The sequence below is a fragment of the Muntiacus reevesi genome, chromosome 5 (assembly GCF_963930625.1).
Source record: "Muntiacus reevesi chromosome 5, mMunRee1.1, whole genome shotgun sequence".
Classification (NCBI taxonomy): Eukaryota; Metazoa; Chordata; class Mammalia; order Artiodactyla; family Cervidae; genus Muntiacus; species Muntiacus reevesi.
The window spans coordinates 121,016,693-121,041,429 of record NC_089253.1 but is presented as its reverse complement, the minus strand read 5'-3'; the positions used below and the strand labels follow the sequence as shown (position 1 = coordinate 121,041,429).

At 45.5% G+C, this 24,737-nt stretch overlaps 1 protein-coding gene across 1 annotated transcript in view; it reads right to left on the bottom strand.

Annotated features, from left to right (window-relative positions):
* Positions 1 to 24,737, bottom strand: part of CRB1 (crumbs cell polarity complex component 1) — a 161,715-nt gene that overhangs the window by 39,973 nt on the left and 97,005 nt on the right. The window contains exons 7-9 of the mRNA XM_065937181.1: positions 10,939 to 11,898; positions 4,473 to 5,020; positions 2,958 to 3,123 (exon numbers count right to left, since the gene is read on the bottom strand). Coding sequence (XP_065793253.1) covers positions 2,958 to 3,123; positions 4,473 to 5,020; positions 10,939 to 11,898 — 1,674 coding nt within the window. The remainder of the gene's footprint in view (positions 1 to 2,957; positions 3,124 to 4,472; positions 5,021 to 10,938; positions 11,899 to 24,737) is intronic.

Below are 24,737 nucleotides of genomic sequence, written 5' to 3'. Positions count from 1 at the left end.
TTAGGGAGGAAAAGAGCAAGACATGTCTCGTTGGATGCTTTAACATGTAACATGTTAACATAAACGTTAACATGACAAACCTCCTTACACCTCCCACTCCTGAAGGAAGAGCAGCGTCTGTCACGCCGCAGAGCTCATCTCACGGACACGCTGACCATGCCGGAGTCACTCCTTGTCGTCTGAGTAAGAACCGCCGAGCAGGAACCATTACACTCTGCCCTTCCTTCAGGGAGCTTTCTCATAACAAACACGTCTCTGTCTAAGGGGGGTTGTAATTTTTAAGTCTCTCTTTTTTGATAGGGTGCAAAGATAGAAATGATTAAGTACTAAAGGTAAATTTGGGTAACATACCAGCTATACTCTCAGGAGTAGTTACTCTAGCAGAACTATCTCGTCAGCACATCTCACTGGGAAAACATACCGTACGGTCAAGAGATCACATGCAACAGAGCAAAAGTGATCTGGGGGTGACTTCTGTTGGATAGGAAAAGTTCACCCCCCTACTGATTCCCCCCCCCCCTTTATTAAGACAGATCATATGTCAAAAATGTTTCTGAGCCTCTCTGAAAGGTTAGAGGCAAACTTTCTCCTCTTTCCGCAGAGGCAACGCCTAGCGGTGAAGAGTGCTCTATGCCTTTCTGAGGCGTCCAAGTCCTTCACCTGAAGACAGAAGGCAACAGCCCTCACCTGGGGTGTGGTTCTCACACTGCCACTGATTTTAGAAACCCTATTCTTTTTTCCCTGTGAAGTCATTCAGAATGATTTAAACCCTTTTGTAGAACATAACTGGGACAAACAACTTTAGTACTTCTATCAAAAGAGTAATAATAAAATGAATAGGTAGTAAACTATTTTAAGGAAGCAGTTCAGAGGGCCGAGCAAGGCAAAAGGTGGCACTAAATTCTGCGTCATGCTTGACGCCTGATCTCCTGCTTTATGCAGATTCCTGCCTTAGTCATGTGTATAGCGTGCGTTCACGTGCGTGTGTGCTAAGCTGCTCCAGTCGTGCCCCACTCTGTGCGACCCCATGGCCCGTAGCCCACCAGGCTCCTCTGCCACGGGATCCTCCAGGCAAGAATACCGGAGTGGGCTGCCATGCCCTCCTCCAGCGGATCGTCCCAACCCAGGGACTGAACCCGGGTCTCTTACGTCTCATGCATTGGCAGGCGGGTTCTTTACCACTAGCGCCACCTGGAAAGCCCCAGGTGTGGCATGTTATTTCTTAAAAATGAAACACAAGAGTATGTGTATTCTTCAAGAAAACCTCCCCAAGTATATACACAATGCAATACATTTCACATTTACCACATGATAAGTTGATATATCGTCTTAAAATACATAAACATCAAAGTAAATATATACTTGTCCTCAGTCAACTTCCAGGCTTGGTTGTTGTTAAGGGGCCTGAGGTCCGTCTACCCTCTAGCTCCAGACTATTATTTTAGTTCATTGTTTTACAAGGTATTTTATATATTTTTTAAAATTGTTTTAAATTTTAAAACATTTTAAATTTAAAATTAAAATGTTTTAAAATTTAAAAAATTTTTTTAAATTTTAAATTTTAAAATGCAGACTTCTATGTCCTTTAAGTCTAGAGCAGTTAAGTGAAAATATTGAGTTAAATTGAAGAAAACAGATATTCATTAAACAAATATTTCCTGACAGCCTCCTATGTGTTTGGCACTATTCTAAGTGCTAGGAGTAAGGTAGGAAAGCAGAGAGCATGCCTCCTTCTCTTTTGAAGCTTACATTCACTGAGGAAAAGATGATGAGCAAGTGAACAAATACGTATAAAACAAAACATCCAAGGATGATATGAGCCATGAAGGAAAATAAAGCCAGGGAAGAGGGCGTTTGGGCAGGAATGGGAATGAAGTGATGAGCCTGTGAGGCTCTGGGCTGGGAGGGTTCAGGGTGGAGGTGGTGGGGGTGGGGGAGCCTGATTGTTGGGGTGAAGGAAAGAACACTGGACGTAAGACGTGAGGGGCACGTGGAGGCCAGCTCCCGGAGGGGTTCTCTCACCAGGAAAGGAGCAGGAACATGGGAGGTGGCTGGCAGGGATGGGGGCGCGTGGATCATCCCCCAAGGGAATCAGGGGAAGTAGTTTGTGACGAGGATTTGACGATGTGTTTATATGCTGGTGGGAGAACTAGTGATGCTGCTGGCGGGCGAGAGAAAAATTTCAGAAGCAAAATCATTGAAGGAGGCAAAGAGACGAGAGTTGAGTCCAAACATGAAGGACTGGCTACAGACTGGACTGTGCATTGTCTTAAGTAGAAGAAAAGACAGACTATAAATCACTGTGTCCCAGGTACGCAGACACGTCAAAATTGTGGGGATAGTGTTCAGCTTGCTAACATCTGGGAAACCGTTGCGTAGTACTGAATTTGGGCAGGAAAACGGTTCCCACTGAAGGAAATACTCAGTGCAAACATGAATTGAGTGCTTAACACATTTGGCTGGCTACACACAAGGTCATACAATGATCACACACACACACAGATTTATCTGCTTGTCCAGCAGACCTTTTATCCTTGCTTCACAGAGGAAGTCTTAGATTATGGAGGCAGGTGAACCATGGCGGCCTCATAGCTAACCAATGGCAGCAGGCTCACTCTGGTGCTTTCGCTCTGGATAATCAGTAAGGAGGAAAGAAAGGCCAAACATCAGCCGGCTAGCTCTTTCTCTAGAAATCAGCCTTACACGATCCAGGATGTAGGTTTGGAGTTACTATGGCCACCATCTCCCCCCCAGCTGAAACCCAGGGGTGGCATGTGTCACGAGGTCACTCTGGCTGACTACACTCGCGTTAGGTTTGTTACACCACCCCTCACGCTGGGGGAAGCAACCACAAGCTTCTCTGCTGAGCTGGTGTCTCTGTGCTCTTCTGGGTCGACTCATCGACCAACTGAAACGCCCAGCCGGACTGGGTGGCGAGGAGCCTAACCCGCACCTACATTCGAATCCCCGAGGCAGCTGCAGGCACCGGGCGCCAGGGGGACATGGGCCGAGCTCACACCAGCGCAGCTCCTGGCAGGCCTTCCCGGCTGTGTTCGCAGGGCAGGCGCAGGAGAAGTCGTCCCACAGCAGGTAGCAGACGCCTCCGTGGCGACAGGGGTTGGGCTGCGTAGACAGGAAATCACAGGCGTCAGGAGCTCTGGCAGCTAAATGCGGAAAGGAGCCAAGTGAGACCCTGTGAATCTATTCATGCTGATTTCCTCCTTCTTTATGTCGAACATTTTTATATCTGTTGGCTGGTAAGCAGAATAAAACTTACTGCTACCATCAAGAGGAAAAGGGACATAAATAAAAATATACAATATTGATCTCCTGTAGCACCAGGAAGATTTTCAAAGGTGTAATAATAGTCTCTATAATTTACAAATGACCAAACACTTTCAATGACACTCGTGATCATTTGAGTTAGAGACTTGACCTCTCGTTTCTCCCGGTGAGGGAACTGAGGTCCCTTTCATTGTCCAGGATCCTGTGTGTGCACGTGTGCCTGCATCAGTCGTGTCTGACCCTTTGCGACCCCATGGACTGGTGCCCACCAGGCTCTTCTGTCCACGGGGTCCTCCAGGCAAGAATGCTGGAGTGGGTTGCCATGCCCTCCTCCGGGGGATCTTTCCATCCCAGGGATTGAACCCAGATCTCTTATGTCTCCTGCATTGGCAGGTGGGTTCTTTACCACTGAGCCACCTGGGAGGCCCTTCCAAGATCCTATCAAAAGCCAAATGGTGAAGCTGGTACTTAGATCCTCTGGGTCCCCACAGCGCAACACCTCCCCCCTCCAGGAGCCCCGCCTCTGAATCAGAAACATAGTGTTATCATCTGAGTCCTCACAACGTTGCCCAGAAAGTAATCAAAACAGAAGCACTGACAAAGGAATTTCTGAGAGCGCCATCTGCACTTATGTCCATTGCTCTATTAACACCTGATCTGGGAACTTCCCTCGTGGTCCAGTGGTTAAGGCTTCACCTTCCAAAACAGGCGGTCTGGGTTTAACCCCTGGTCAGGGAGTCAAGATGCCACATGCCCTGAGGCCAAGAAACCAGAATATAAAACAGAAGCAATATTATAAAAAACTTCAATAAAGACTTTAAAAATGGTCCACTCAAAAACAACCTGAAGAAACATTAAGGAGAGGGTGGGATGATTTGAGAGAATAGCACTGAAACATATGTATTACCATAGGTAAAACGGTCGGTGACAGTTGGATGGATGATGCAGGGAACCCAAAGCTGGTGCTCTGTGGCAGCCTGGAGGGTGGGAGGGGGTGGGAGGGGGTGGGAGGGGGTGGCGTGGGAGGGGGTGGGGTGGGAGGGGGTGGGGTGGGGTGGGAGGGGATGGCGTGGGAGGGGGTGGCATGGGAGGGGGTGGGGTGGGGTGGGAGGGGGTGGCGTGGGAGGTGGGAGGGCCTTTAGGAGTAGGGCACACAGCAGGGACAGAGTCGGTGTGAATAGTCCTACCTCACACAGGTTGTCTCCGGGACAGCCTTCCGTCACATTGACAAGAACGGCATTGTGGGCTGCGCTGCTCGTTGAATTTGGGAAGAATTCCAGGTTTTCGTCGTTTAGCCTTATATCTTGAATGCACCCTTTGAAGAACCCACCACTAACCTCAGTCTCTCGCCTGTCAGGGAGTCCGCCAACGTAGAGGACATCTCCTCTTCGGAGTTTCCACGTAGGAGCAGAAAGAAATCCTAGATTTTGTGATGACTGATACAGTTCAATTTTATTTGGCTTGATTTTCAAAGATACCAAGCGGACGTGTCCGTCGCTGAGAACGAATGTTACTGATAATTTGGGAGAACCTGGAGTCAGCATCGCTATCCTTCCAAGCTCTAGCCAAACACGGAGGTGTTGGTAAGTGCTGTTTCCCAGAGCTAGGAGCAAGCCGGACGGACGGCGTGTTCGAACAAACATGGAGAGCGTGAGGTCCTCTTCGTAATCCTTGTCGAGATGAAAAACAGCATATCCGGGAGAGTCATCTTGGCCAAATCTGCCTGCCACATACTCTTTAATGTCAAGATAGAGGAGGAGAAACCAAGAAGAAACATCTTAAGACTCACACATAAAAAGCAGCAAAAGATTATATATATATATATATATATATATATATTAAAAAAATATAGCAATGCATATATGTTGCTGTTTCTTCACTCAGTCGTGTCCAGCTCTTTTGCAACACCATGGACCGTAGCCCGCCAGGTTCCTCTGTCCATGGGATTTCTCAGGCAGGCAAGAATACTGGAGTGGGTTGTCTTTTCTTTCTCTAGGGGATGTTCATGACACAGGGATCGAACCCATATTTCCTGTGTTGTCTGGTGGATTCTTTACCACTAAGCCACCAGGGACACCCATAATGAATATATATATATATATGCACAAATATAGCCAGATTTTTTAAAGTTCAGGACAGACTTATTCAATAGAATGACATTTTAGCCTGACTTTCTGAACTTCTGGGTTTAGTTTATTCTGAAAATAACTAGATTTCAGGGTACAGTTTATAGTTGAGGTCCACTGATCACAAAGAGGAAGAGAAGATTCCTGCACTGATGAAATTCTGCACTTCCTCCTCACTGCCCTAAAGAGATGGGACTAAAAGGTGGAAGACCAGACACTGCTCTGCTCCAACTTGGCTTGGAGAAACCTGGGGAGCAAGAGCCCTTCCTCCATAACGTGTAAACAGACTATTTGAGCAATCGTTGTCTTTGCTATATGGGGGGGCGTCCTCAAGCAAGTGGCAGTAAACCTAATTACTCCTTGCAAAGGACAGAAATGAAGAATTAGATTTGCAAATCCTCTCTTGGGAAGATAGCCCTGATAATAATAGGAGGTAGGGCAGTTGAACAAAGGAAGAGGAAGACTCTTCCTCCTGTGGTCCTTGGTGGGAAAGGAAAGGCGTGGAACACACAGAAGTTGGACAATGCTGAGTTCTGAACTCACCCAACATTTCCTGTGGACAGAGAGCTTTCTAATGCGCTGGCATGGTAACACTATGGATGTACCTCACCACAAGAAAACCCTTGAGGGAGCATGAAAATGAATGGACACTGACCTTCAAAAGCATCGATGATACAGTAGAAACAAGTTTTCATACTCCTAAAGCTTATATTCCAGCTGGGTAGAGGTTATGTGGTACATCCAGTGATGACAGGTTCTTTGGTATAAAATAAGTCAAGCAGACAATGGGACTAGGGAGAGCTGGGGGTGGGAGCAGAGCCATCATTTTAAACGGAGTCGTTGGGGAAGAGCTCTGAGAAGGTGTTATTTGAGCAAAACCCCAAAGAAAGTAAAGATATTATTGCAGAAATGCAGGAAAGAAATGACAGTGGCTTGGATCGGTGGTCATGGTGGAGATGGGGAGAAGTGATCAGATTCTGGAAATGTTTTGGTAGAGCCAACAGGATCTTCTAGGGCAAGTTCATCTCCAAGGCATTTGGTCCAAGTAACTAGAAGCATTGAGTTTCCATTTGCAGAGATGGAGAAGAAAAACAGGAGGAATGGCTTTGAGTGGGTGGGTGGGAATGGGATTCCATATTAAATTTAAGACGTCCTATTAGATATCCAGGTGGAAATGTCTAGTCAGCAGTTAGATACAGAGATTCAGGGAAGATATTTGGCACGAGCCATAGTAATTTTGGATTTTCCAGTGTACACATGGCTTTTAAAGCCTCAAGACTGGATGCGATCACCAAGAACATGAATCTAGAGAGAGAAGAGGTCCAAGAACTGAGCCCTTAAGCAGAAGACATGTGGAGGTTAAGGAGCCAATAAATGAGTAAGGTAGAAAGAGAACCCAGAGAGTGATGCCCCCCCAAGCCTAGGGAGGGGAGGGTTTTCAGGAAGAAAAGAAAAGTGAAAGTGAAAGCCAGTCAGTCATGTCAGACTCTTTGCAACCCCTTGGACTATATAGTCAAGGAATTCTCCAGGCCAGAATACTGGAGTGGGGAGCCTTTCCCTTCTCCAGGGGATCTTCCCAACCCAGGGATCGAACCCAGGCCTATCTACATTGCAGGCGGATTCTTTCCCAGCTGAGCCACCAGGGAAGCCTTTCAGCAAGAGGGTGTATTCAACTATGGTAAGGGTTGCTGAGCAGTCAAGGCAGGTGAGGACTGAAAACTGACTGAAGAATCTGGCAACCTGGAAATCACTGATGCACTTGCCAAGGGCATCACGTTAAAGATATTACCATCTTCAGGTCTTCACATCCCTGTCCTACCCAGAAAAACGGCATATTCCAATATATTTAAATGTTGTCATATGGTTCCATTGAAGTTTGAACAAAGGTGGGACATATTTTAGTTTAGCTGAACTACAGTGAAACTTGCTCAGGCGACCATCATGTTTGAAGACCTCCCACATAAAAGGCTGCATTTTCAGAATCCTGCCTTGATTTCTTACAGGATCATTACAGCTTGAATCTGCATTTGGAGACCACCTGCTCCAGGGAGCTACAGGTGGCTTTCAAAGCACACCATTAGATACAGCAGTCCGTTTGAAAAGGCTAACATCTCTGAACACACAGCAGCACTTTCATATGAGATAAAATGTTTAATAAGGAAAGCTGGCTCTTGCAGGCCCCGAGGTCTGAGAGTACGCACACAATCGCTCAGCTCAGGGGTGGTCCCCGCTGGTCATCCTGGGACGCCTACAGCATCACTTTGTGGATCCAGATTAAAAAGACAGAACACAGAGCGGTTTCTTTCTCTCAGAAGCTTGACGCTTCAGCAGTCCTGTTTGTCTTCAGAAGTCACAAGCACGTAGTCAGAGCACGTGATTCAGTACATGATTTTAGAAGCACCTGACCCCATAGATGACTCGTCTGGGGACACGGAAAGAATGATTCTTATATGTGTTGTTGATGTGTCCTGGAGAGGGATGACAAATACGGCTGAAAAATAACTTCAAGTTTTAATGATTGATGGACTGCAACAAGAAGAAATTTATTGTGAATAAATAAAAGCCACTTGGGTCTAAACGCACTTCACTGGTTTTGGGTGGAAGAAGCAGAACTCTGCGGCACCATCAGTGAGAACAACTCCAAGTGAGCCTATTGCAGAATGCGGCTGCCGAAGGCCAGTGTGGTCCTAGGCTGCAGACCAGAAGGACGTTCCCCAGAATGAGAAGGTCACAGTCCCCTGGCCCTCTGCACTCCCAGGCTCATCTAGGAGCCAGATAAGCACATTTATTCCCAAGCAAGCAAGCAGCCAGCGGAGCGTCTGAAAACGAGCCCATAAGGAAAGCACTGGAAGAAGCTGGGTGTGTTTAGCATGACAGGCATGACGGCCTGGATAGTACAAGACTTTTCTCCAAATATTTGTGTTCTCACGGAGAACACACGTAAGCAAGATTGGCATTGGCTTCAAGAGTTACAATGCAGCCAATGAATGGAAGGGTAGGTCATCCTACATTATTTCAGGACCAAGAAACAACTTTTAGGGGATTTCTGGGAAGACGGAGGATGAATGCGTTCTCACTCCTGACAGTACATAAGCAGAGTTTTGGGCCACTACACTTGGCACGCACAATTATAAAAAATTCAGTCATGGAGTGAAGCCCATCCTACGTCTAAGAAGCTCTAATTCCAAGAGGGTAAGAATCTCAAAGTTTAGAGGTATGACCAAAGAGAAAACATATGTCAATTGCCTCTGTTAATGAAACATCCTCTAGAAGGAATGAGATCAGTGACACGTTATACCTAACAGTATCTTGGAAGCTCCCTGTTCCTGGACACAGCCAGGATGACCAGATAACACTGACATGGAGCATCAGAAAATAAGGCCATAAGTAATCAGAGACACTTGCAGACAAGTTCTGAGAAAATTTTCTCTGAACTCTTCTTATTGAGACACTTGATTATTTTTAAAAGATCAGCTTTACAATATAGGAAGCCCCTCTGTCTTCCATGTGTAGTCAGCCAGCTAAATTCTCCATCCAGTCTGTCTTGCAGTAGGTACCGTGTTTGGGAAACACTGAGCCGGGATCAAGACCTGGGTGAAGTTCACCTTGTACTTTTTAGCACATCTCCTCCCTCCTGAATGTCTATGTACAATGACGGAAAGATTCCAGGTTGTCCCATATAGCTTGCGAGCATCTTCTGTGATGGGAATAAACTCCCCAGCAAACAATCCTCAAAGATGACAGCAAATACAGGACACTTTGGGGCTTCCCAGGTGGCGTTAATAGTAAAGAACCTGCCTGCCAGTGCAGGAGACTTAAGAGATGTGGGTTTGATCCCTGGGTCAGGAAGATCCCCTGGAGGAGGGCATAGCAACTCACTCTAGTATTCTTGCCTGGAGAATCCCATGGACAGAAGAGTCTTGTGGGCTACAGTCCACAGGGTCACAAACAGCTGGGCATGACTGAGCGACAGAATGCACACAAGGATGCTTTGAATTTATGACTAAGAGATGATATCGAAATATAACTTTTCTTAAACTTATACCAAGAATTTCATAAAGAGAAGTCTTTACAGAACTTACTCCCTAAGGAGATATCTTCTGAAGCTTTTTGATGAGGATTAACCAGTTTCAAATAGTGGAGGGGTGGGGGCAGCAGGGAGCACGGAGAAGGAACTTGGAGGAAGACAGAGGACAGGTAACCAACTCAGGAACTGGGTTTCAAGACTGTGAGTTTTCCAAGTTGGAAAAAATAAAGCAAACCAGAACCCACAAGACTGGCATCTCTTAAATTTATTTACCAGGACAGTTAGCATCACTGCAGTCAGTAGTAACCTCATGGGTCACTGCACTTGGAAGCTAGTCAAAATGACTCAGCATCTGTTTGTTATTTTGTATATGTAGTAAAAATATTGCCTTGGGTCAATTAGATTTTTCTTCAAAAACTGAACATTGCTGCAGTATAATTTCCCCCTTTCTCCTTAAAAAAAAAATCTCAAAACAACTTGCCATTCCATTTAAAATATTACTTAGAGCTAGTAGATGCCAGACCTCATTGTCAAGCAGGTCCGTGATTTGTAATGAATATTGTGGTCAGGGGGAGACCCATGAATAGTGTCTAATAATTCTCAGCCCTTCATACATGGAGTAGGGTATAGACTAAGGCTGGTTTCAATTTTACTTCATATAAGGCACAGAAGACTATTTACCAGATGTCGTCCTTTTTCAAGTTACTCTCAAATCATGGGGTGAATTACAGCTGCACTTCAAAGCAGTCTGTTGCAATTGCCTTTCCGACATTTTCAGTGCAAAAGAATCATAATAAAAAGAAACAGGTATGTATTGATCACTATCAACAGCAATCTTCGGAACAATGTCGGAAGTAAGGCTTTTGAAGTGCATTTCAAACTCATCTGCTGGAGAAATTAAAGCAATTAGTTTATGGCATCTACCCAGTTTCCATGTTGTTTCTTTTTAAAAATATTTTCTTTTTTGGACACATAGGTAGAATACCTGTTTTCTCCAATGCAACTCTTAAAAAATACACCTTTGAATAAAATTGGTGGTTTATAAAAGTACTAAACTGAGGCACGATCTTGAAGCAAATGTGAACTGCATAGAGAAGAGGGCAAGAAAGTGACTATGTCTTAGCAACCTGCCACGCCCGAGCCATTGAGCTAGGACTTGGTATTGACTAGTTTCATGGCCTATTCTTCCAAAAGACTGCTTCCCTTTCAAATAAGATTTACAATAAATTTCTGACACACCACAAATGATAGATTGTAGCAGCATTTTGTAAACACCAAGAAGGAAACCCGCTTGGATGGGAGCTATGGGCTCAGTTTTCGCTTCTCTGCATGGGTGAAACCCTGGTGTGGGACGCATTCACTGAGATGGAACTAGTGCACACCCCCAGCCTCCTCCCTTCCCGTCAGCGGACAACCAGCTGCCGGGTCCTGCGGGGTCATCACCGTCAGGAGCAGCCCGGCCGGTGAGCCCCCGGCCCGCCCAGCCCCCGGCCCCCTCACCTCCGTGACAGCTGCGGCCGCGGTAGGGCCTGCGGCACTCACAGCGGTGACCGAGCCACAGGTCGAGGCAGCGTCCTCTGTTGTGACAAGGCTGGCTCTCACACCAGTCCTTTCGGGTGCAGCCCGCCCTGACATTCAGAGACGCGTCGGATGAGATGTCCTCCGCGGTGACGGCGTTCGAGTCCAGCTGCACGTCTTGGAGGCAGCCTACGAGCGAAGGTGCGGATGGTATCTCAGAGACGTGAAGCAGAGCATCACCACCGTGGGCGCTTCCCTCCGGCAAGCCCCCCAGGAAGGAATTCTGGAGCGCACACGCTGATGACCCATCGCGTTCAAAGGGAGACGGAGCGCTGGCGATGCACGCCCCCGTGCAAGCCTCGTCGCCGAGGGCGAGGGTCACCGCCTCTGCAAACGTCGCCTCCACCGCGTGCCACCGTCCGTCGCTGGTGTCCTGGGGGATGAGCAGCACCACCTTCGGCCGATCGCCGACTTGAAGGGTCAGGTGGACGAAGCCAGCCAGCACCTCCAGCATCACAAAGGCGTCCCGGTCGCCCCGGAAGAGCAGCAGGGCCGCCGGCTGGACGGTCTGGAACCTGAGGGCTACGGTACAGCCCGAGTCCCGGGCCGGGGCCGAGCCTCCTGGGACCCACAGGAAGCCGCTGCCCTGGAAGGACAGCGTGGTGGCGGTTCCGCACCGCGACCCGGTGTGGCCAGGCGGGCAGAGGCAGCGGAATCCGTGCCGGCCGCCGTGGCCGTGGGGGACGCAGGTCCCGCTGTTCAGACACGGACGGTCGGCACAGCCCAGGAGAGGGTCGGAGCAGTCCCTGCCTCCATAGAAGACTCCAGAACCGGGGTCCCGCGGGCAGTGGCAAGTGTAACCCTCGGGCGAGTTCCCACAAGCGCCGCCGTTGCGGCAAGGGCTGGACGAGCACTCGTCCACGTCCTCTTCACAGTGGACTCCTGTTCCGGGACAGAGAACAGACCCGAGTCACCCACAGTCAGAGGGAACAGACACCCCGCGCCATCTGCACGCGGAATCCTGGGGGGCGCAGTGCGGCTCGGGTTCAGGGCTGTAGCAGTGTGAACGGTGACCCAGGATGCTATCATTCTGCCTGTGAGGTGCATGCACTGCCGGCAGAGCAAGCCTGCAATCTTCCTCTAGACATCGGCTCCTGGCCACGTAGAGGGGCTGACTCAGATTATCACCGACAGACACATATGTGACACTGAATATCATGGCAATTTGTTTCAAAGAGAGAGAATGCTATCGGGATCAAACCTAGACACAAACTATTTGTTTGGGGACTTAACTCCCAGATGTGGTTTATGCCGCCCTGGGCTGCTGATTTCACTCTGTTCTACTTGGAAACAGCGATCTGCCTTCTCCATTTTTGGCAACTCCCCACAATCCCTGCTGGCTTCCCTGGTGCCACAGAGGGTAAAGAATCTGCCTGCCAGTGCGGGAGATGCGAGTTTGATCCTGGGTCAGGAGGGTGCCCTGGAGAAGGAAATGGCAACCCACGCCAGTATTCTTGCCTGGGAAATCCCACGGACAGAGGAACCTGGCGGGCTACAGTCCACGGGCTCGCCAAGAGCTGGACACGACTCAGCAACTAAAGAACAAGGACGTAGTGCCTAGACACACAGACAGTGCAGATGCCTCTCTCTGCAGGGGCTTCTGAGGAGAATAGAGGGTCCCCTCTCCTGCTCACCACGATTCTAGTATGAACTGTGAAATCTGTCCAACAACAAGCCCTGGCTTCTAGCTTCTTCACTTTCTTTTACTTTTCTTCCTGACTCTCAAGTCAAAAAAATTTTTGATACCTAATTAGAGAACTCATTAAGTGAATTCTATATAGAATTCTAATTCCAAGTAACAAAAAGAAATATAACACTTTATAAGAGTGACGGTTGTTGCTCTTTAATGAAGTTCAAATGAACAAACGGTGCGAACAGAAACTGACACGTGCATAGCACTTACACAGTTTTGCCAACACCGTATCCTCATTATGTGTCCGTGCTTGCTGAAAGGTCCCCAGGTTTCCAGGGCAGATGGGCTCAGCTCTCTTTCACAGACAGTTTTGAAGCTTAGAAAGACTGGTGTCTAAATTCCAAAGCAATTCTACAATCTGGTTTTTAAAATGCAATGGGACACTTTCTCTTTTTAATTGATAATTTAGTGCATTCCTGTTTATTGCTATTACTGACATGTCTGTCTAATTTTCCCAATGAACTCCATGCCTAAATGACTGCTTTTTAGATTTCATCAAAGGCTCCCATATTGATAAAGCTGGGTTTGAATCCCAGCTAAGGTAGTGAGCAGGTTACATTTACTTTTTGTGTCTAGGTCTTCTGATCTACAAAATGGGGTTAATAATAGTACCTGCAGCGCAGGGTTTTTTAAAGATTAAGACACATCAGATGCTCATAATATTGCTTGATATATAAGTAACTACTCCCTAAGTGTTGGCTGTAATTAAAATGTAGTAACAAAAGGAATTATTCTCTCATGACAGAATCAAGCAGCACTGTCATCATTGAGAGAAATTATTTAGAAAGTGTATTCATATGGAGTGACTGACAAATCGTACAACTCTCCATAGTGAGAGATTTGCTGGGACAGCATGTTAGGCTGGAGTCTCACTCTTCATGAGAGGAGGGAAACTGTTTTATTCAACAGTGCATGTCTCAACCACAGCACGATGCCTGCACCATGTTTGGCGCTTGGAAATTAATTTTTGAATGAATTGATTAATGATGACCATTGTACGCTGACTGAAATGTTCATACTGAATTTATCCTGATCTAATCCAAAGCCCAAAGTGCTCTTTTTGTGTCTATTTTCAGGTAAATTTACCCGACGCTAATCTGTGCCCTCAGCCACTTAGGCACCGTATGTTTAGACCCTCGACTGAACCCTATCATACTTATATTTTACTCTACTTGGATTACTTTCATACAATTTTGTTAATCCAAAAGTACTTCAAGCTCCATAAAAAGAGGGAACATATGACAATCTTAGAGTTTCCGACAGTCCCAGCACAGGGCTGAGCAGATATGTGTTATAAAAAAACTGGATGAGTAGACAAAGTAAAACGAAATCAAATGGATTTGTTTGTTATAATATAGAATCATCCTAGATTTCCTCTTCTTGGGCTCTAAAATCCCTGCAGATGGTGACTGCAGCCATGAAATTAAGGTGATTGCTTCTTGACAGGAAAACTATGACAAGCCTAGACAGCATATTACAATGCAAAGACATCACTTTGCCAACAAAGGCCCATAATAGTCAAGGCTGTGATCTTTCCAGTAGTCATGTATGGATATGAGAGATGAACCAGAAAGAAAGTAGACCACAGAAGAACTGATGCTTTTGCATTGCAGTGCTGGAGAAGACCCTTGAGAGTCCCTTCAATAGCAAGGAGATCAAAGAGGTCAGTCCTAAAGGAAATTAACCCTGAATATTCATTGGAAGGACTGAGGCTGAAGCTGAAGCTCTAATACTTTGGCCACCTGATGCAAAGAGCTGGCTCACTGGAAAAGACCCTGATGCTGGGGAGGGTTGAAGGTGGGAGGAGAAAGGGGTGGCAGAGGTTGAGATGGTTGGATGGCATCATCGATTCTATGGACAAGAAATTGGACAAACTCTGGGAGACAGTGAAGGACAGGGAATCCTGACATGCTACAGTCCGTGGGGTCACAAAGAGTCGTTCATAACTTGGTGACTGAACAACAAACAAAAAATAATCATCCTTATAGGTAATAGAGAGCTGACATAGGAATTACAGACTATAATCTGAAGGAGAGTTCTAATGCAAGTTTCATTTAACTGAACTTAAAACAAGTTCTTCTAAAACTTTATTGTTAGAAGATATTTTACTTAGATTTGATTTTCACAGGATTTTGAGCACAGAATAAATTAATCTGCAAGCATTTAATTAAGAGGAATACTGAAAAACTCATGAGTTATAGTCAAAGTTAAATACCTTGTCCCTATCCATTGTGCCTTTCAACATATTTAATGGAGTAGGGGGTAAAAGCTTGGATAAAATCTCCAGCAGACTCCAAGACTTTTCTGCTCAACCTTGAGTAATAATAGTCTTAAGGTCATATTTTAAACACCTATACTAAGTAGTCATAAGAATCATGAAGTTTTAGTACATTTCAGAATTGAATCTTCTTTCTCCATCTGCTGGGTGGACTTCAGGCTGTCTTGGAAATGATTTGAGGAGTCCCCCCTTCTTTTCCCCTCCACTCTGACCCCCTACCCTTCTAGCCTCCTGCCTGAGAGTCAGAGGGTTCAGAAGGTATTCCGTGCGGGTGCTGGTGGTGGATGCTCCACGGTCTCTGAGACCGGCAGGTGCTTCAGGGGGACTTTTATTCCAGGGGCTCTTTGCCTGGTCCTTGGTCTCCGTAGCCCCAGTGAAGACTCCAGAGAGCTGCCAGCAGGCCTTGCTCTCAAGTTGCCCCTCCACCAGCCCCTTCCCCACGGATTTCCTGAGGTTTACTCCACTTCACCCACTTGGTCTGTCCGTTGGTGTTCCCGAACCTTCCAAGAGGGCCCAGGACCCGTTTCACACTGTCCACTGGCTGACACCCCTCCCGTGATTCGCCAAGAACCCCAGGCCCACGGGCTCTGCTTCAGCAGTGGAGGGGAAGCGGGTCGCTGCCCAGCCAGCCCAGCAGCATCCGCATCGCCCGCCTCCCCTTCTCCCGCGGCCCCAGGCACGCCCTTTCCCCTCCAGGTGCCTCAGGTAGGTGGAGAATCTAGGCTAGGTTGCCGCTCCTGCTCTTCCCACAAACTTAGGTGAGACTGCAGCCTCCTTGGAGCCCCAGTGGCTGTGGTGAGAAGGTAACCCCCAACCCGGCTCGTGAGGGCGGGGCTCCAGCTCGGCACAGCCGCCAGTGTCCCCGGAGGAGTCTGCACAGACCCGCTCCTTCAGGCCGCCTGCTGGGAGCTCTCACGGACCCTTGAGATGAGCCTAAAGTCTGTCGTCTGTCTTGACTGTGACGTTCTGCACTGCAGTCTCTCAAACGCCACCTTGGTCCCTGAAGCAGCCATATCTTGACCCATGTGGTGTGCTGTGCTAAGTCACTCCTGCTCCAAGCAGCAACCGCTGCTAAGTCATGTCCGACTCTCTGCAAGGCTATAGACGGCAGCCCACCGGGCGCCTCTGTCCGCGGGATTCTTCAGGCAAGAATACTGGAGTGGCTGGCCAGGCCCTCCTCCAGGGCAGCTTCCCAACCCAGGGATCAAACCCAAGCCTCTTATGTCTCCTGCATGGGCAGATGGGTGCTTTACCACTAGTGACACCTGGGAAGTCTTTTTTGACCCCTTAGTTGAAGTTTTAATTTACCATTTTCTTAAATTTATAAGATACCTTTTCTGAGCCTCATAGAGGATTGTGAGAGATGCAAAGCAGAAGACACAGACCAGGCCTCAATATGATTACAGCAAAATGGGATAGGAAAACTTGTATTTATGCAAATACAGAAAATGCTTTGCTTATAGCAGGTTTTCAAAGAATGTATGGATAATAAGTGAGAATCAACCTAGAATGTATGGAACATTTGAGAAGATTTAGCCAAGATAGACTTTATTTTCTTGGGTTTCAAATTCACTGTGGACAGTGACTGCAGCCATAAAATTAAAAAGACACTTGCTCCTTGGAAGAAAAGCTATGAAAAACCTAGCCAGGATATTAAAAAGCAGAGACATCACTTTGCTGACAAACGTCCATATAGTCAAAGCTATGGTTTTCCCAGGAGTCATGTGCAGATGTGAGAGTTGGACCATAAAGAAGGCTGAACACCAAAGAATTGATGCTTATGAATTGTGGTGTTGGAAAAGACTCCCGAGAGTCCCTTGGACTTGCCGGGTCCTTGGTCTCCGTAGCCCCAGTGAAGACTCCAGAGAGCTGCCAGCAGGCCTTGCTCTCAAGTTGCCCCTCCACCAGCCCCTTCCCCACAGATTTCCTGAGGTTTACTCCACTTCACCCACTTGGTCTGTCCGTTGGTGTTCCCGAACCTTCCAAGAGGGACCAGGACCCGTTTCACACTTCCTAAAGGAAGTCAGTCCTGAATATTCATTGGAAGGACTGATGCTAAAGCTGAAGCTCCAATACGTTGGCCACCTGCTACAAAGAGCCAACTCAATGGAAAAGACCCAGATGCTGAGAAAGCTTGAGGGCAGGAGGAGAAGAGGGCGACAGAGGATGAGAAGGTTGGATGGCATCACTGACTCAATGAACATAAATTTAAGCAAACTCCAGGAGACAGTGAAGGACAGGGAAGCCTGGGGTGCTATAGTCTACGGGATTGAAAAGAGTTGGAAACGACTGAATGACTGACCAACAAGCCAGGTTTTAAGGAAAAAGCATTGAATGAGAGATTATTGTAAATCTTTAGTTGTGAAAACTAAAAATTTTAAATCCAATCAATCAATAAATATTCATTTCATATCTACTGCATGTAAAAAACACTGTGGATAACATGGAATGAAAACTGACCACCGCCTCACTAGTTTGATGGAAAAATAAGACAAATTTGTGAAAAACTAAATGAAAGTGTAAATCAAGACAAGAGGAGAGAACACTGCACAGGGTATGATGGGTTCCTAGTGAATCATATGAACAACGGCTGCTCTGGAGAGAGAGCGATCTTCAGGATGGGCTGGACTGGGAAGATTTCGTAGGTAGAATTTAAGACAGGTTTTTAAGTATGGATCAGATTGGCAAAGACACATGCAGACTTAACTGAATCAACAAAAAGTGTTTCATGGAAAACCATTGGGCGTTTAGAGGTGACGGTGCGCTTGGTAATCTACTTGGCATGGAGGCTTTATGTAGGAAAAGCAAGTCAGAAAGATTAAATGTAGCCAGATTGAAGAAGTTCTGGCATTGAGGGTGTTTTGTTTCAATTAATTAATTAATTTTTGGAAGGCAAAACTGGGGGTTAAACTGGTAGTTATTGAATGGAAGGGCAACCTGATTTCTCCTGAAGACCCATCCCACGGGATCTGTACCAGAGTGAAGGGGGACGGAGCCAGAGATGAAGAGGCGAGGCAGTTATGAGAATCATCCACATCTAAGATTATGAGGGCCTGGAATCAGACACTTATTTCTTTATCATTCACAGTCTCCTTTCATTTATCTTTGCTCAGCAAATAAGTACAGAGAGTGATATTTCTTTATGGTTGCTTACTGTATTTTATCTTGCAACTCCTAAAATTTATAGATTTAATTTTTCACAAAATAACTACCAATCACTCGATTATTAGTATGTTTCCTTTAAATATAAACAAGAAAAACTAGTTTTAGATTTTACTACCATCATGGGGAAAAAAAGAGAGAAAGTCTGTATTTAGGTCAATAGTCTGAAGAAACTAAGCAGAATTAGATATTAAAAGTAGAAAGGTAATCTATGCTTTCACTTTGCTTAAAATCTGTTCTATTGACATCTCCAACATAAAATAAGGTTAGACATATTTTTTCATGACCCTAGAAAATTAAAGTGGGAAGAGAGACTGAAACTTATTTTATTGGCTATTTGACTGGCTTGGCAAAGAATATCTGCTGTCAATCAAGATAAAAGGATTAAGGAATATTTGTGGGATTACCTGAGTCATTCAGTCTTCTTACTGGGTATTTTAGTTGACAATGACTTGGTTATTTACGTTCTTGTATTTAGAGTATGAGGTTGATTGTTGAAAGCTGTTATGTTGTTTATGTGAAGTCTATTCATTTAATTCAAACAGATCACTTCCTTTTATTTTTCTAAAATTCTTTTATTTGAATATCTGATTCTATGATAAGATTGTATTTAAAAAATAATCAAGATAGGAAAAATTCATATTATCTGGAATACCCCATATTTACATAAGGATAAACTATATTCATGGATAAAAAGGACATAGACTTTATGTTTAATATAAATGTCATGAACTGTTAAATGACCCTTTGCTATATCCCCACTTTACAGAAATTCATAGCTAATGAAATATCTAATAGAAAATTATTTCTACAAAAACTTATATACAAATAAGTTTCATCTTTATTTTAAATGACTCGGGTACTTTCTCTATTTTAATAAATAGAAATCAAGGAAAAATTAAAGTCCAAGGACTCATTGTCTAAGTATTTCCTTTACCCATGACCTTCTGTTACTCAAAACTCGTAATTTTCAGTTGATAGTAATCTCTAATATAGCATTCACACTAGTTGCTAAATAACCATCTTAATCACTGTAACAATGGTACCATTCACCTCCTACAAGTGATAAGAAAAGAGCGAGTTACCTATGAGCATGGCCATTAAAATGTGAAGACCTTGTGTCCTGGCTCCAATCATCTTCCGTAGAAAAGGGATATCCATGCAAACACCTGCTAGGTTGACGAGACCAGTTTCTGATGATTTTCTACCATTTTCCAAAAGCGTGTCACCTACTCCCTTCAGGCGGAGGCTGTGGGCCTCGGTCTGGGCGCCGGATCAGCGGGGCTTACTGTAAGCAGACTTGCTGCAGGCTCAGTCTCCGCTGAGTCCTGGCGCTCCCCTTTCTAGGTCACGGAGTGAACGCTAACAGAACACGGACACCTCTATCACAGAAGGATGCCTTTGGGGGGCTTGACAGACAGGCTGGAAGTTTTGGTAACTTCTGTCATGGGCCATTAGAGATTGATTTTACTTTTTCTTCACAACAATGAAAATGAAACCGTTTTCATTTCCCCCCCCATTTTGCTTTTGAATAGCAGTTAAGAAATTTATGGCAACTTCGAATCTATTAAACGTCTATGCAGTGCACTGGCCAAGAGAAACTAAGGAGACAGCAGGGGTTTTCATCACACTTAACAGATTGCGTCCAGTTATTTGTGTGATGCTCCCAGGCTTAAATTCCACTCTCCGTGAAAGAAAGATGACTCTGCTGTGTTCGTCTTAAATATAATGGCATTTGACGCTGTGCAGTAGGACAGTTTGAATAGGTGAGGTGTCCTCCATACTTAGAGGAACTGGGGCTTGACGGTTTTGTTTTGCTCTTTTTTTAACAGACCTGAGGATCTACAGAGGTTTCACTTGGGCAAAACAGGCTGAGGCATCACCAAGTGCCACAGAACTGCCTCGGTGCCTGAAATCACCAGTAGAGGAATTCCTGTAGGCTGAGGTCTGGTGTCTCAGAAGCCTTGAAAAGATGAAAATATTACCTGAGAAAGGTGGTAACTTTATCATGAGGCAGTCATTAGTGCCTTCTCATGGGTTAGTACAGAAGCTTAAAAATCTGCCAGGGGGCTTCTCTGGTGACTCAGTGGTAAAGAATCCATCTGTCAATACAGGAGACACGGGTTCGATCCCTGCTCTGAGAGGTTCCCACATGCCGTGGAGCAACAAAGTCTGTATGCCACAACTCTTGAACCTGTGCTCCAGAGCCCCGGAGCCGCAACTACTGAAGCCCTTGGACCTGGAGTCTGTTCTCCGCAACAAGAGAAGCTGCTGCAATGACAGTCCCACGCATCACAGCTAGAGAGTAGCCCCTGCCACCGGCTTGCCACAACTAGAGAAAAGTTTGCTTAGCAACGAAGACCCAGCAAAGCCAAAAATAAATTTAAAAAGTTATTTTTTGAAAATCTGCCATGGATCTGAGTCAGAGAGACTGTGATGGAAACCAGGTGATAAGGCAAAAGTCATTGCAATAGTATATTCCTTCACTCATTGATGATTTGTTCACCCTTTTAACTGTGCTGGATGGATGTGATCACTCATTTATTATTCATTCATCCTTTTAACAGGGGCTGGAAATAGGATGTGAGCAAAAGGAGCCTTGGCTCTGCTTCTTGGGAAGGAACACAGTTACCCAAGTTTACAGCCCTCGGGAAGGCTGGGCAGACGGGGGTCTCAGGGATCACAGGACCAAGTTAGCCCATGGAGGCCAGAGGAGAGGGCGCGGTGCGGAGGAAAAGCAACATATTCAGACTTCTGATCAATGGGTCAGCTCAGAGAGAAGTTTCTAGCAACCATCAGGGAGCCAGAATAATGAAATAGAATAAACAAAGAGTAGGAGCCTTGAAAACTGATTTTCAAAAGCCAACTTTGATACTTACTAGGCTATGAGAACTCAGGCAGGCTTCCCAGGTGGTGCCGTGGTAAAGAACCCACCTGCCAATGCAGGAAACACAAGTGACTCGGGTTTGATCTGTGGGTCAGGAAGATCCCCTGGAGAAGAAATGGCAACATGCTCCAGTATTATTGCCTGGAGAATCCCATGGACAAAGGAGCCTGGTGGGCTACATGCCACGGGGTCGCAAAAGAGTTGAACATGACTGAGCATGCACACGCATGCATGCAGGCAGGGGAACTCAGGCAAGTAGCTATTTTTTAAGCTAAAGCTAATGTATGAAGTGGACATAATAAAGCCTATTGAACAGTTATTTCTGCGTGAGCAAAATGAGAACTAAAATGCTTGGGGCATAGTAGTATTTCAAAAGAGTTTCAATAACTTGTGTGTGTGTGTGTGTGTGTAATGGATAAGTAAACTTGAATATAAATGACTAGAACTAACATGTAGAAGGCATGCTGCCCAAATATGCAGGGAACACGAACTTGTTCAAGATAAGGATCCCTCAGAACCAGAAATGATGGTCCAGCCCAACAGCTGTTTCCCTGGCACATCTCACCCCCTTCCTTACGGGCAGGACACACCTCCACCATAACGGATGCCGATGACAGATTCTCTCGCATCCTCCTTTATGGCTGGGCCGCGGGCATGTGACTCAGTCCTGGGCAACGGAACCTGAGGAGGCTCGGCTCGGGGGCCTCTGCAAAGGGCTTTCCTTCCTAACATGAAAAGATATGCAGCCGTCCTCTGATATTGTCTGGTTCAGATAGGTCCTGGGGCTGTCACTGTGAAAGGCAGTATCTAGGGCAAAGAAAGTGATAATCCTTCTGAAACTCCAGATTTCTAATGCTTTTAATCCTTTCAGTTCAGTTCAGTTGCTCAGACCTGTCTGACTCTTTGCAATCCTGTGGACTGCAGCATACCAGGCCTCCCTGTCCCTCACCAACTCCCAGAGCTTACTCAAACTCATGTCCATCGAGTCAGTGATGCCATCCAACCATCTTATCCTCTGTTGTCCCCTTCTCCTCCTGCCTTCAATCTTTCCCAGCATCAGGGTCTTTTCAAATGAGTCAGCTCTTCGCATCAGATGGCCAAAGTATTGGAGTTTCAGCTTCAATATCAGTCCTTCCAAAGACTATTCAGGACTGACTTCCTTTGGGATGGACTGGCTGGATCTCCTTGCAGTCCAAGGGACTCTCAAGAGTCTTCTCCAACACCACAGTTCAAAAACATCAATTCTTTGGTGCTCAGCTTTCTTTAGAGTCCAACTTTCACATCCATACATGACTACCGGAAAAACCATAGATGGACCTTTGTTGGCAAAGTAATGTCTCTGCTTATTAATATGCTGTCTAGGTTGGTCATAGCTTTTCTTCCAAGGAGCAAGCATCTTTTAATTTGATGGCTGCAGTGATTTTGGAGCCCAAGAAAATAAAGCCTGTTACTATTTCCATTGTCTCCCCATCTATTTGCATGAAGTGATGGGACTGGATGCCATGATCTTAGTTTTCTGAATGTTGAGTTTCAAACAAACTTTTTCACTCTTCTCTTTCACTTTCATCAAGAGGCTCTTTAGTTCTTCTTCACTTCCTGCCATAAGGGTGGTGTCACCTGCGTATCTGAGGTTATTGACATTTCTCCCAACAAACTTGATTCCAGCTTGTGCTTCATCCAGCCAGGCATTTCACGTGATGTATTCTGCATATAAGTTAAATAAGCAGGGTGACAATATACAGCCTTGATGAACTCCCTTCCCGATTTGGAACCAGTCTGTTGTTCCATGGCCAGTTCTAACTGTTGCTTCCTGACCTGCATACAGATTTCTCACGAGGCAGGTCAGGTGGTCTGGTATTCCCATCTCTTTCAGAATTTTCCACAGTTTATTGTGATCCACACAGTCACAGGTTTTGGCATAGTCAATAAAGCAGACATAGATGTTTTTCTGGAACTCTCTTGCTTTTTCGATGATCCAGCGGATGTTGGCAATTTGATCTCTGGTTACTCTGCCTTTTCTAAAACCAGCTTGAACATCTGGAAGTTCACGGTTCATGTATTGCTGAAGCCCGACTTGGAGAATTTTGAGCATTACTTTACTAGCGTGTGAGATGAGTGCAACTGTGTGGTAGTTTGAGCATTCTTTGGGATTGCCTTTCTTAGGGATTGGAATGAAAACGGACCTTTTCCAGTCCTGTGGCCACTGCTGAGTTTTCCACATTTGCTGGCATGTTGAGTGCAACACTTTCACAGCATCATCTTTTAGGATTTGAAATAGCTCAACTGGGATTCCACCACCTCCACTGGCTTTGTTCATAGAGATGCTTCCTAAGGCCCACTTGACTTCTCATTCCAGGGATGTCTAACTCTAGGTGAGTGGGTAGCCTTTCCCTTCTCCAGGGGATCTTCCCAACTCAGGGATCGAACCCAGGTCTCCTGCACTGAGGACAGATTCTTTACCAGTTGAGCCACAAGGGAAGCCCTTGAATCCTTTAATAGGAATTGTTATAAGAAGTACACTTCATAACGAAAACTAATATAAATCAATTCCTTGAAACCATGTTGTTAGAGAAATTCTTGAAGAAAATAGGGAAGTTTAACCCAGAGAAAGGCAGGTAGTAGGGAACATTAGAAGGTCTGCATGGAGCTGTAAGTCCAGCCTGTAAAACTGTGTTTTTTGTTTGGTGCTACCCGGGAAAAGTGGCACCAATGGTAAGTTGCCATAGAATGTTATATTTATGCTCACTATGCAGAATCTCCTGGAAATCGATGCTGAGGTTCATAGAATCAGTTGTCTTGAAAGACAGGAAGTTTCCTGACCTTGAAGATGTGCACATTTAGAAAGGATCACCATGCAGGGTGAATGCTACACAGAAAATTTAAAAGATGGGCTATAGAGTCCAGTGGCCTCTAAGGACTCTTCTAGCCCTGAGATTCTATCATCATTTAGAAGTAAAAGATGTGTTTTATGCATCACTGATTAGTAAATAATATAAAAAGAGACTTCCTCAGCAGAGCATGCTGAATACAATAAACTCCAGCATCTTCATAACCTTGTCATGGTTGTTAAAATCTTTTAAAAGGAAAAAGTAGTAGGTTCCTTAGAAGGCTTCTACCAGAATCAGTGAGACAGTTAATCTGAGTTTACAGGTCCAGCTCCTACTGGGGGCTTATCCAACACTGTTTGTCTTGCCAAAACCCCCTACCTCCATTTTTACTTAAGAGAACAGTTAAGTTTTTTATATATATATATCCATAATTTATTCTATGTTGATTATAGTTAAATTTCACTTTCCCAGAGGTCACCAGAAGTGATCTCAACCAGCCAGAACATAATCATGAAGATATATTCTAAAAGCATCTATTTTAAAAAAAGATTGCAAAGTTTATCAACTGTATCCTCAGACCCTTGCTCACCATTATTATTGTGTTAGTTGCTCAGTCGTGTCCAACTCTTTGCAACCACATGGGCTGTGGTCCAGACTCCTCTGTCTGTGGGGTTCTCCAGGCAAGAAGACTGGAGTGGGTTGCCTTGCTCTTCTCCAGGGGATCTTTCCATCCCAGGGATTGAACCTGGGTCTCTTATGTCTCCTGCATTGGTAGATGGGTTCTTTACCACTAGTGCTATTATTTTAGACACAATTATTATCTTAGACACAATTATTATCTTAGACACACCTTCTGATGTGCCCCAGTACCTG